Source organism: Suricata suricatta, chromosome X (genome assembly GCF_006229205.1).
Source record: "Suricata suricatta isolate VVHF042 chromosome X, meerkat_22Aug2017_6uvM2_HiC, whole genome shotgun sequence".
In the NCBI taxonomy this organism is placed as follows: domain Eukaryota; kingdom Metazoa; phylum Chordata; class Mammalia; order Carnivora; family Herpestidae; genus Suricata; species Suricata suricatta.
In genome coordinates this window covers 92,964,855-92,978,462 of record NC_043717.1, presented here as the reverse complement: position 1 = coordinate 92,978,462, position 13,608 = coordinate 92,964,855, and the positions used below count along the sequence as shown (strand labels likewise).

The 13,608-nt window shown below is 36.2% G+C and overlaps 1 protein-coding gene across 1 annotated transcript in view; it reads left to right on the top strand.

The window, feature by feature from the left end:
* LOC115283504 (olfactory receptor 8D1-like) overlaps nt 1-13,156 on the top strand; it is a 55,417-nt gene extending 42,261 nt beyond the window's left edge. The window contains exon 3 of the mRNA XM_029929704.1: nt 12,164-13,156. Coding sequence (XP_029785564.1) covers nt 12,164-13,156 — 993 coding nt within the window. The remainder of the gene's footprint in view (nt 1-12,163) is intronic.
* The last annotated feature ends 452 nt before the right edge of the window (nt 13,157-13,608 follow it).

Here is a 13,608-nt window from a genome sequence, read left to right as displayed (position 1 = left end):
TAGATAACGACCTGGTTTGTTGTCTCTGCTGAGTCTTAGAAATTTCTACATGATTTATACAAGTACAAACTTTTATTATCTACTTCAATAGCATAACTGGTTTCTTATATACATGATACTATGGAACAAAGTTCATTATAAAAAAACCAAGGCTCAGAGAAGTTAAATCCTAAGGTCACATGGGTGGAATAATGGTAGCTCCAGGATTGTCATCTTAAATCTGTTTTCAGAGCTTGTGCTCTTTGCACTACATATTTCTAACTTGAGATCAGGGAGAATTCCCATCAAGTGAGAATTAGCTTGGAGGTATAACATTCATAGGGTACTTTAAAAGATCTTGCACTTTTAAGTGCCTTGATTGACCATCTGGAACTCACTTCTAACAGAGATAGAGACTTAAACCTCACATATAGCAAGAGAGGCAGCATGTTTTTTGAATCAACCATTTGGAGCCTGAAATGTGATATTTATTTTAGATGAGGTGAAATAAAAATCCTACATTTCTCCAGTCATAATGGAAGCCAGTGAGAAAATATGATTTTATATATGGTAGGCTATTCACTTTACACTCAACTTATTATGAATGCATGTAATCTATAATCCTTGCATGGCTAGTATCTTATTTCCTCCTGCAATCATGTACACATTTCCTTGTTGTACAATACATTTTAAGTTCACCAGTCCCCATTGCTAGGATAGTGCATTGCCTAAACTTGGAAGGCACTCCATAAATATCCAATGACTGTCTGTGTGGCTCATGTTTCTCTATTTCCCAAGTTCCTTCCATTCCACTACTAGAAAATCTCAGCCACAACATGGCAATCAAATCATCTTGACCTCCATATTCATTTGTCTGAGACTTTATGAGCCTCCAGGGCAGAAACTTTCCCTTCTTCCCTCCCTTCCTTTTGTTGAGTAGTATTCCATTGTATGGTTGTACCAAAATTTGCTTCACTACTCATCCATGGAAGGACATTTAGGTTGTTTCTAGGTTTTCATTTTTATGAATAAAACAGCTATAAACAATAATATATACTTTTTTCTCTGGATATAAGTTTTTGTTTTTTATGAAAAATTACCAAGATGCAATTGCTTTGTTTTATGACATGTGCATGTTTGACATGATAACACTCTTTTCTAGAGTGGCTGTACCACTTTCCATTCCCAAGAGCAATGTGTAAGAGTTCCAGTTGCTCCACATCCTCACCAGAACTTGTATTCCAGTATTTTTAAAGACATTCTAATAGGTGTGTATTGTTACTTTATGTTGGTTTTAACTTGCATCTGTCTAATGGCTAATGATGCTAAATATATTTTCCTGTACTTATTAGCCATCTGTATATCCTCTTCAGTGAAATATCTACTCAGGCATTTCCCAGGTTTTCAAATTGGATTGTGTTTTACTGTTTAGTTTTCAGAATTATTTCTATCTCCTGGAAACAAGTACTTTGATGTGACATGAATTGCAAATATTTTCTCCCAGTATTCAGTTTGTCTTTTCATCTTCATAACAGTGCCTTTAACAGAGAAAATGTTCCTAATTTTAATACAGAACTTATTTATCTATTTTTACTTTTTATATATCATGCCTTTGGTCTCCTTTCTAAGAACTTTTTGCCTAAACTCAGATTATATAGGTTTTCTTCTATGTTTCCTAAAAGTTTTGAGGTTTTATGTTTTATATTTCATATTGCACCATTTTGAGTTAATCTTTGTATAATGTGTGAGGTTGAGGTCAGGGTTCATTTCTATTTTCCTTTTCTTTTCCTTCCTTCCTTCCTTCCTTCCTTCCTTCCTTCCTTCCTTCCTTCCTTCCTTCTTTCTTTTTTATTTCTTTGTTTGTTTGTTTGCATCTGGGTGACCCCTTGTTCCATTTGTTGAAAAGACTATCATTTATTTTTCCAAGGAATTCCTATACATCTTTATTAATTATCAGGCACATCTGGGTGGCTCAGTTGGTTAAGTGTCTGACTCTTGACCTCAGCTCAGGTCATGATCTCACAGTTTGTGGGTTGGAGCCCCACATTAGGCTCTGTGCTAATGGTGCAGAGCCTGCTTGGGATTCTGTCTCTCTTTCTCTTTGCACCTCCCCGGCTTGCACTTTTTCTCTCTTTCTCTCAAAATAAAGAAATAAGCATAATTTTTTTTAAAAAAAAGATCAAATGTCTACATTTGTATCGGTCTATATCTTTTAAAAAACTTTTTATATGTTTTTTTAAATTTTTTTATTTTTTATACATTTTTAATGTTTTTTATTTATTTTTGAGAGACAGAGAGAGACAGCATGAGCATGGAAGTAAATGTTTATTTTTGAGAGAGGGAGAATGAGAGCATATGAGCAAGGGAGGGACAGATAGGGAGAGAGACACAGAATCTAAAGTAGGCTCCAGATTCTGAGATTTCAGCAGAAAGCCCCACGCGGGGATCAAACTTGTGAACTGGGAGATCATGACCTTAGCCGAATCGAAGTCTCAACTGACTGAGCCACCCAGGTGTCCCTTGTGTGGGTCTATTTCTTAACTCTCTATTTTCTGGACCATTGATCCAAGTGTTTATTCCTTTGCCAGTGCACACCATCTTCATTATTGTAGCTTTATAGTAAGTCTTAAAACTTAGTAGTGATGAGTCTTCCAACATTGTTCTTTTTTAAAAACTGTTTACTTCTCTCTTTTTTTGTCTTTCATATAAATTTTAGAATGCAGAGTTTTAGAAATTCCTATTGAGTATAGTGATGATAACCACAAGAAACCTGCTGGGATTTTCATTGCTTTGCACTTTGGGGAGAACTGACATCTTTATTACACCGAATCCTCCAATCCATGATCATGGTGTTTACCTCTTCTTTGATATCTTTTGTTAGCATTCTGTAGTTTTCAGCATACAAATCTTGTGCAAGTTTGTCATTTGAATGCTTAACTATTTCAAATGGTATACAAATATATTTATATAATGTTGACTTCCAATTGTTCATCGCTTAAATTTAGAAATACATTTAATGTTGTGTATTGACCCTATATCCTGTGACCTTGCTAAGTTCATGTATTAGTTCTAGGAAGTTTTCATTGTATATCCCTGAGATTTTCTACGTAGATAATCATATTGTCTAAAAATGGGGCTGTTTTTCCATTTCCAATCTGTATGTTATTTTTTATTTTTCTTATCGTACTGTATCAGCTAGAACTGTTAGTTAGTATGCTGTTGTATAAGAGTTGAGAAAGTAGGCATTCTTGCCTTATTCCTGCTCTTAGAAGGAAAGCATTCAGTCCTTCACCATTATGATGTTAGCCATGGAGTTTTCATAAGTACCTTCTATCAGGATAATGAAATTTCCTTTTACTTCCAGTTTGCTTAGAGTTTTTTAAAATCATGAATAGATATTGTATTTTGTCAAATGTTTTCTGTATCTACTAATATGATAATTTGAGTTTTTTCTCCCTTAGACAGTAAAAATGGTGGATTATATTGATTGATTTTATTGGTTTTTGAATATTGAACTGGTTTAGCATGTTTAGATTAACCCCAATTGGTTGTAATGCTTTACTCACATTGGTGGTTTCAAATTTTTAATATTCTGTTAAGGTTTTTGCCTCTATGTTCATGAGAAATATTGGTTTACAGTTTTAAGGTGTTTTTTTTTTTTTTTTTTGCATTATCTTTGGTTTACCAAAACCTGATGCTGGCATTGTAAAGTAAGTCAGAAAATGTTTACTGCTATATTCTGGAACAGATTAGTATTTTATCTTCTTTAAATGTTTAGTAAAAGTTACCAGTGAAACTATCTGGGCTTGCAGATATATTTTTCAGAAGATTTTTAATTATTAAATTAATTTCTACAATAGTTAAAGGACTATTCAAGTTTTATCTATTTAATCTTTAATGAGTTTTGTTAATTTGGATTTTGAGATGTTGGTTACCTCATCTAAGTTGTTTAATTTCTGTGTGTAGAATTGTTTATTGTTATTTCTTTATTTTCTTTTTAATATCTGCAGGGTCTGTAGTAACGTCCTCTACCATTCTTGATATTAGTAATTTGTATTTTCTCTTTTTTTCTTTGAAATAGTTTTAGTTATCAATTTTATGACTTTTTATTCAAAGAATGAACTTTGGCTTTATTTATTTTCTTTCTCCCTTTAAAAATATCATTGATTTATGCTTTTTATTATTTCCTTCTTTTGCTTGAGTTTGGTTTAATTTGCTACTCTGTTAGTAATTTCCTAAGGCAAATACTTAAATAACTGATCTGAGGCCTTTCTTATTTTCTAATACATGCTTTCAATGCTATGAATTTTCTCTTTAAGCACTACTTTAACTGAAATCCACAAATTTTGGTATGTTGCATTTTCCTTTTCCTTTTCATTCCATTCCAAATGATTTCTAATTTCCTTGAGATTTCATCTACAAGCCATTAATTATTTAGGTGGTTTAATTTTCAAGTGATTGGAAATTTCTTTTTTCTATTTTCTGTTATAGCTTTCTAGTTTAAATCAGTTATGGTCAGAGACCATACTTTATATGATTTCATTTCTTTTGAAATGTGCTATGGTTTGTTGTATGACCCAAGGTATGTTCTGTCTTGGTAAATGTATTTTGCTATTGTTGAGTGGAGTGGTCTGTTAATATTAATTAGTTGCAGTTGGTTAATGATGTTGTTCAGTCAAATACTTTTTAGTTCTTTTTTTAAATGTTTATTTTTTATTTTGAGAGAGAGAGAGAGAATGAGAGAGAGCATGAGCGAGGGAGAGGCAGAGAGAGAGAGAGAGAGAGAGAGGGAGAGAGAGAATCCTAAGCAGGCTCCATGCTGTCAGCACAGAGCCCAAGTGGAGCTTGAACTCATGAACTGTGAGATCATGACCTGAGCCAAAATCAAGAGTAGGATGCCCACCCAACTGAGCCACCCAGGTGCCCCTTTTAGTTAAATACTTTTTATTATATAATGCTGTTCTTAATGATAGAGAATGCTGTATACTTTGCACTTTCTATGTTACAAGTGCTGCACTGAGCAATTATTTGTAATATTAATTTAAATTGTGCAGTAAAATCCAATTTTACAGATTAGAAAATTGACACTCAAAGATGTTGAGAACTACACCCAGGATCACACAAAAATAAAACTTTGAGACCAGAATTTGAACCAAATTCTGTCTGACTATGAAGGTTATGTTCTTTTTATTTATGCCATCTTACTTTGGGCTGATATATTTACTAGTTAAGCTCTTGTTGGAGGAGTGTTCTTTTTTTTTGTTTGTTTGTTTGTTTAGAGAGAGAAAGAGAGAGATAGAGAAGGGGAAGGGGCAGAGAGAAAGAATCCAAAGCAGGACTTTGTGCCATCAGTGCAGAGCTGGATGTGGGGCTCGATCTCACCAAGCATGAGATCGTGACCTGAGTCAAAATCAAGAGTCAGTCACTCAACTAACTGAACCACCCAGGCGCCCCTGGAGGAATGTTCTTAAATCTTATTCATAGGTATATATTTTGTCCCTCCAACTCGTTTGTGAGCTTTCTGAAGTTAAAGATTGTCTTCTTTTCCTTTCACATAGTGTATGTTAAAGCTTTAGTGTACAGTAAGTAAGGACTTGATAGTGCTGACTGACAAATTGACTAAAAAGTCCTTCAGAAAGTCTCAGCAGGAAAAAAACGGTGATGATCATAGCCACTGTCAGTGAAGGGGCAAGAAGTTAGATCCCAGATCTGGATTATATATTATTTTTCAATAATAGGGTTATTGGTATTTGGAGTTTGCATATTCTTGTCCTGAGAATTGCACAAGACTCTTATGAGCATTATAGAACATTTAGCATCCATGGCTGTCTATGAATTAATATCAGTATTTCTTCATAATTATTTTCACAATCAAAATATCTTTCATTAGGGATGCCTGGGTGGCTCAGTCTATTAAGTGTCTGACTTTGGCTCAGGTCATGATCTCACAGTCCATGGGTTCAAGCCCCACATTGGGCTCTGTGCTGAAAGCTTGGAGCCTGGAACTTGCTTCAGATTCTGTGTCTCCCTCTCTCTCTGCCCCTCCCTTGTTTGCACTCTCTCTCTTCTCTCTCAAAATCAAATAAAGACATAAAAAGAAATCTTTGATTCAATTCCATGTGCCATTTAAAAGGAAAATATCACTCTAATTTCAGAGCCACAAACAGTTCCTGACACATATACCTGTCCAGTTAGTTCGTCATGTAAAAGAGAGAGAAAGAGCACCCCTCAATAAAAGTACTTCATAGCTTTCAGAATTATGATCAAAGATGTGTCTCTCCAGATCTTCTCATGGGAAAAGGATGAAAATGGTGTCTATAGTAACTCCTGAAATGACATCATCAGATTCCTTGGGTTTGTCCAAGATCACAGTTCACCGTTTCAGTGGTCATCAAGAGTCTATAGATAAGGAGACAGTTGTGAAGATCTGAAGAGAACAGTTCCTGACCATTGTACATAGAGTTCTCCCCGATAGTTGTATTGAGTGAAATCTGTAAATTCTTCCTCATACCTTGTGAAGAATCAGGTAACTAGCGTTAAGTATGCTACTTATAACCAGGAAACAAGAAAAGGAACACAGCACAAAGTTCCAAATTTGTGGTTTTTGACTCTGGCAATGCATTACTGTCACTTGGAAAGTTTTTTAAAAATATGATTGCCCATGCCCCACCTCAGACCAATTAGGTCAGAAGCTGAGAATGTATGATACATTTTTCAGCTCCTAGGTGATTTTAATGTTCAACTAGTGTTGAGAACCATTAGATTTAAAGAAAAGGGATGGCTAGATGAGCAAATAATGTTTTTAAAAGATTACTTCAATGTGTTATGGCAGAAAGAACATGGATTAATAGACTGTAGAGTCAGAAGGACCTGAGTAACATTAGTTACATATCATCTGTGTGATTCTGGGAAAATTATTCACTTTCTCTGAGCTTCACTTTCTTCTTCTGTAAAATAGAAATAAATATAGTACCTACCACATAGGCTTGTTGTAAGAATAACATAAAATTTTGTGATCGAAATTACACGTTTCCTTGTACTAACTCAATAACTCTTTTTAAAAATATGTAGCATGAATTTGTAACTTTTAAGCTACACAATATACATTCAGAACCCAGGGAAAAGTTAGAGAAAATTTCACTTGGGACAGCAAATGGCCAGGATGACATCATAACTAAGGTGAGGGGGAGGCACTTATTTCAAGGAGAATAGTAAAACTTGCCATGTTCCAAGCTCCATGAAGATGGATCCTCTGCCTTCATTCACTGCAGACTGGTTAAAGAACATCCCCCAAGATCTGTCACCAGGATAGGTGACTGCTCCATCAAGTTATCAGCACAGTAATACAAAAGGGGGAAGTATATTTGGGTATCATCAGGCCTGTTCTTCAAGTCCTCCCAAAATGCATGGCACAGATGGAGAAACAAATTAACATCAGAAAGGTCACTCTTCTCCACATTATGAAGACAGGAATGCTTCAGTTAGGAATAAATCCATAGCCTTCACAATTTGGAGGACTAATTTATTTCACTGCCCCCATTAAATAGTTTGAGATAACACAGTACTCACTAGTAAATACCTATGAGAATAAAAACGGGGATTCCATGGACACCATCATTTAAATCCTTATAAATTAGTTTATGGGACCCCCAAGAATTTTTCTCTAGTCACTGAGAGATCCTTGGAGTTTGAGAAATTGATAGTGCACAAGACTGAATGCCCAGCAGGTATTGCATCTACATTATCCATATCTCTACAGGCAGTGATAATGGATAAAGAAATCCCCATTAATATACCAATGTATTGGAAAGAGATACGGTTTCTAGAAAAATACATATGGGCACCAATTTAATCTGCTGGCACATTACCTCATCTGTCTCTGAGCATCAATGATTTAGCCTTTAAGTTGTTATCCCATAACCTCCATTTGAGTAAAGGCTGCAGTTGTGATGGACAAAATAGTTCATTTTATCCTTGGTGGTGCTGATGCCCCAAGATAATTAAATTTGGGGACAGTGTTCTTTAATACATAGAGTCAGCCTATCATGCTATAGCCAAAGCTCATAAACTGGTTCAAATATCACCTAATGTACTACAATTTAACTTGAAAAAAAAGAGAATAATTTCTCTATTTAAAGTGACTACAAAAGTCTGCATAGCCAAGCAATAGAGTTAAATGAATCTGCCCACAAAAGGCATGTCTATAAAATCTACTTTTTAAACATTTTCCTTGCTTTGAAGTCAATAGCAGTAGCCCTTAAAATGCATAATAACTTGGTATTTTCTATAAAAGCTGCTAATGAGTCAGCACCAAAGGAGATTGAGGCTGTTCATGTTTTCCAAATGAGAAAGTGTGTGTGTATGTGTGTGAGCACACTCACATGTGTGCATGTATTGGGGAGAAGGAATGGAGTTTATCTAAGACTATTATCAATTTTCTATTGATTTTGTATTTCTAGCTCCTCGCACAATTACAGGCACATGATACGTGTTTGTTAAACATTTATTGAATGCAAAAAAAATTAAATCAAATGCATAGAAACTAGTCTTTCACAACTCAAACTTGGTTTAATAAAAAATAAAAAAGTATAGTTCAAAGAAGCTGGCCACTACATACATCTCAATTACACGGTTATTTTATTAGAACACTTAATGACAATCAGAGACTTTATTGACCACATAAAAACTAATTAAATAATTTTTTGATGTTTAAAAGTGATTTATAGTTTATAATTAGGGTAAAGGGTTGAGTAAACAAGATGATATGACAGATAATAAAATGAGAAATACATCCTTACTACCATCTTCTGTGTTGGCCATTTATCTGTAATTCCTAGAATCCCAATTTATGGGGAAACAATTGCTATTTTAATTGTGGCCAAGACGTTTTAATATGACCTTTTACATAAAAAGTTTATAACACAATCTATCTCATATAGATAGACTATCTCATAGTCAATTTGATTCTTCCAATTGTTCCCAAAACATCTCAGTGGTGACTATAGGTCCCCAAACTCTCAGTATGAGTCAGTGAAAATACCCCACTGGGAATGGCCATTTTGGACCTCACAGCTGCTCAGCCCTGGGGCTTACTTTTCTCAGCATCTCAGGAGGCCAGTCAAGAAGGCAAAAACTTTCCTATATTAACGATTCTGCCAATTATACAGAAATGGCCAAGCTTAGAGGAGCAGTTGGGGAAGGGAAGTTGGAGCTTAGTTCCAGAGGCTTTACTGTTGTGGGCATATGAGCTTTTCTGTGTCTGTTAAGGGAATATTTTGAAAGACCTGAGCAACTGATGCTAGCCTGGAGCATTTGGGATGAGTACAGAAACAGAAAAGTGACTGGCACAAACTTGTGACTTCTAGGGACATTTTAAGAAGAAAGGTGGGTGATAAAAGACAGAGATGCTTGTAGATAAGAGTTTGAAAGTCCCACATATTCAGTCATTCCCAGTTATCTTCTACTTAGGCCTTATTTCCATCTGGAGACAGCAGCTGTAGGTAGAATTTAGGGGAGCTGGGTTCTTTTCCTAACAATATCACTAAGTGTCTGTGTGTAGTCTGAATCTTTGTATGGCAAACTCCTCTTCATTCAGATTCTGGGTTTTAATGTCAACTGCTTAGAGAGGATTTCCTTTCCACTCTGTAATGATGTCCTCCAAACCCTGAGCTCTATTTCATTAGCTTGTTTTTTTCTTTATAGTTTTATTTAAACTTTTAATTAATTTGTTTGTTTGTTTGTTTGTTTGCTGTTCATCTCTTCCTTTAGAATGTAAAATCCATGAGAATATCTCTAGTGCCTATCGTGTTGCCTGGAACACACCAAGCACCCAATTAATATCCATTGAATTAATAAATGCATGCACACCCAAGAACAATGTACCTAACTTTTTGGAGCTTGGATTCATCATTTGTAAAATTAAGAGAAACCATTTTTAATTGTTTCCAATATTAGCATGATAACAAAGAATGGATTTGTAAATCCCTTGAAAAATTTTAATAATCTTTAATTGTATGACTCTACATTTAGAAAAGACAGCATTGATATGACAGTAGCATTAGAATATTTAAATGTATTCTATATTTAAATGTCAATTCTGCCATTTAACCAGCTATGAGATCTTCAGGAAAGCATTTTTGTACTCAAGCCTCAGTTGCCTGGTTTGTAAGATGGGAATGATAATAGTGGTTATTTCCTAAGCTGTTAAGAAGATTAAGCAAAATAACTTATATTAATTACCCAGCATAGTATGGGAATTATTAGGTACTTTATTATTGGTAGCTATTAATATAGTCAATATAATATTGAAAAACTTAACAACCAGTATTATTCACTGTGGAAACTTCAGTTCCCAAGATGGCCATAAAGGTAACTCTAATGAAACACCAGCCACAACCAGGCAGCCACAGTCTGAGAGTGGCAGAAGGGCATCAGACATTTACTTACAGATTATCAGAGGCTAATCTAGTCTTCTTTTTCAGGGTCTGACTTGGAGCCCACAAGAAGATGGAGGCCATTGTTACGAAAGCCAAGGAAGACTGGCAGGTGCCAGGGCAGTTTTTAGGGAGGAGCAGGCTCCAGAGAAACAATTTAACAATTATCATAGAAGTTTGTAAATGTTGATTTGGCTTTCCCAGTGCATGCTTTCTGAGTATTGACCCTGACTATACTTACACCTTATAAGTATTTTCCTACAGACTCTCATTGGATCTTTGCAGCAATCTTGTGAGCTCAGAAAAGCAAGTGTTATTATTCCCATTTTACAGATAAAGATCTTATGATTTAGAAAAGACTTGCTGAAGCCTGTAGATCTAAAATAGTATGGAATCAGGTTTCAAACCCAGGTGTTCTGATGCTAGATCCAATAATGTAAATCCTTTGTGCAATGCTATATATCGTTCTTCACTATCCCAGCTCTTAGCAGGAAAAATAGTATTAAAATAAAATACTATTAGACATTGGCAATCTCTCTGATTAAGAGAAAAGATAGAAATGGCCCTAAGAATTCAACCTTGTAATTTTTCAAAGAGCTACGGGTAAAGCACCCCCCTATGTTTTGATATGAAAAATGAGATGTCAGACGCTGTTACATCCTCCAAGTGTGAGGAACACTGTGGACAGAACACCTGGGTTCTACTTCTGGCACTTACACCAAATCCCTGGGAAAGTATGGACAATTTGCTTTACCTTTTGAGGCCCTGATTTCTGGATTTCTCCATCTTTAAATCAGTATTAGGTGAATGTAGTAGCTGTCACAGACACAACACACTGGAGAATTACAACAAAATGATTAGTAAAGGGAGCTCAATTAGGAAGCTATGCTTAGCAGTGGGCAAGTGGGACCATCTAAAAGAGGCTTGAATGTAGTTTGAATAGACCTAACAGAAGTTTCTAATATTTACTACATGTTTAGTGTGTGCTAGGTGCTTTACATGAATTATCTTCTTTAATCTTCACAGTAAATTAATGAAGTAAATATTTCTTACTCTCATCATAAAGATAAGGAAATTGAGTCTCAGATAAATTAAGCCCAAGGTCACACAGCTAGTACATCACAGAATTGGATTCTAACACAACATGTAATTGATCCTGGACCTTGTCCTCTTACCTTTATATTATATTGTTTGATATTCCCCCTCCAGTCATCCCCTGCTGTTTCTCAAACACACAGCTGATAATGAAAGAACTAGAGTTCTGGTTCTAGAGTTGCTCCCTTGTCTAAGATTTCTGTCCTGGACTTTAAGCTTTAGCTGAGGACAGCTTCAGTGTTAAAAATAAGGGCATAGAAGGAGGAAGGAAATTAGACTTCATTAAGTATTTGCTCTTCTTGTGTTGCTAGACACATATCTACTATTAGTTTTTACAACCAGTCTTAAAAGATTGGTGTTTTATCTCTGTTTACAGAGAAGATTCCAGTTAAGAAACCAGTCCAAGGTCACAGAGACAAAAAATGGCAAGGTTAAGATTCAGACCCATTCTTCTGGATCCAGATTCCATCCTTATGCCTTTAAACCTAGTATCCAATAAGCTTTGAGATGGCAAGAGATGAGTAATCCATGATGAAACCATAGTCAACATACACAGTATGTTATGTCCTTGGTAGCCAGGGCCAGACTCTGCTGGTCTCTGTTTTAGGACTTTAGCTGTACACCTCTCATTATTGTCATGCACGTTCCTTTTACAGACCTGTAGTGACCCAACGGGTGCAGACAACACCAGCAAGTTGAGTGACTTCTTCCTCGTGGGTCTCACTGAAGATTCTCACCTTCAGCCTATCTTCTTTGCCCTCTTCTTCCTGATCTATGCAATCACAGTGGTGGGAAACCTGGGCCTCCTTGCCCTCATTGTGGTCAGCCCTCTACGCCACACTCCCATGTATTTCTTCCTCAGCAATCTGTCCTTTATTGACTTCTGTTATTCTTCAGTCACAGTTCCAAAAATGTTGATGGGTTTTTTCTCTTCTTGCCAAACAATCTCCTTCTCTGGTTGTGTGGTACAGACAAGCTGCTTTGTGCTCTTTGCTGTCACCGAGTTCTTCCTCCTGGCTTCCATGGCCTATGACCGCTATGTGGCCATCTGCAGCCCTCTGCTCTACCATATTATCATGTCCCCAAGGCTCTGTTTGCAGCTCGTGTTTGCCAGTTATGCAGTGGGCCTGATGAATACGATGCTCCTCACTAGCACAACCTTTTATCTGACCTTCTGTAAATCCCATGTCATCACTCACTATTTCTGTGATATTCCCCCCCTTTTAAAACTCTCCTGCTCTGACACACAGATCCTCCAGCATCTCCTCTTTGCCTGTGGTGGCTTTAATGTGTCGGTGTCCCTGACAATTATCTTGGTCTCCTATGTATGTGTCTTCTTGGTTATCATCAGAATTCCCTCAGCCCAAGGTAAACACAAAACATTCTCCACTTGTGCTTCTCACCTGACTGCTGTCAGCCTATACTATGGAACCACAGCATTCATTTACTTGCGCCCATCCTCTGAGTATTTACTAGTCAGGGACAGGCTGGTCTCTGTATTCTACACAGTGGTCATTCCCATGCTTAACCCCATGATCTACAGTCTGAGGAACAACGATGCAAAGGAAACACTTAGGAATGTTCTTAAGAAGACCTCACAGTTCTTAATGCTCCCCATGCTGAGATTTCCATTCTGTCAACTGTGGTAAAGAAAAGGTAGTAAAGGGAAGAAGAGGGAGGTAACTATACTTGGCTACTCACCATGTCTCAGACATTATTCTAGGAATTTTAAAAAGATTATGTCTTGAATATTCTTCATAACTCTGGAAGCCAAGTATTATTATCATCTTCATTTTACAGATGAGGAATCTGAGGCCCTGAGAGTTTTGGTTATTTGCCCAAGGTCGTCGCATAGCTTGTATGCAGTAGAACTTGGATTTCAATTCAGAACTATCTGAAACTCCTATCTGAAACAGTCTATTACATTAGACTGTTTCACTATAAGACAAGATGTCACCCTTTCTCTTTATTCTGAGTCTATGGCTTCTAAATTTATTCCTTTCTGGTCCCAAAAATTTATAATAGATTCAGCTCCTTAAGACCTATTTCCTTTCCCACAGGCAATTCTCTACCTGTGACTTTGGATCATGACTAATCAGTT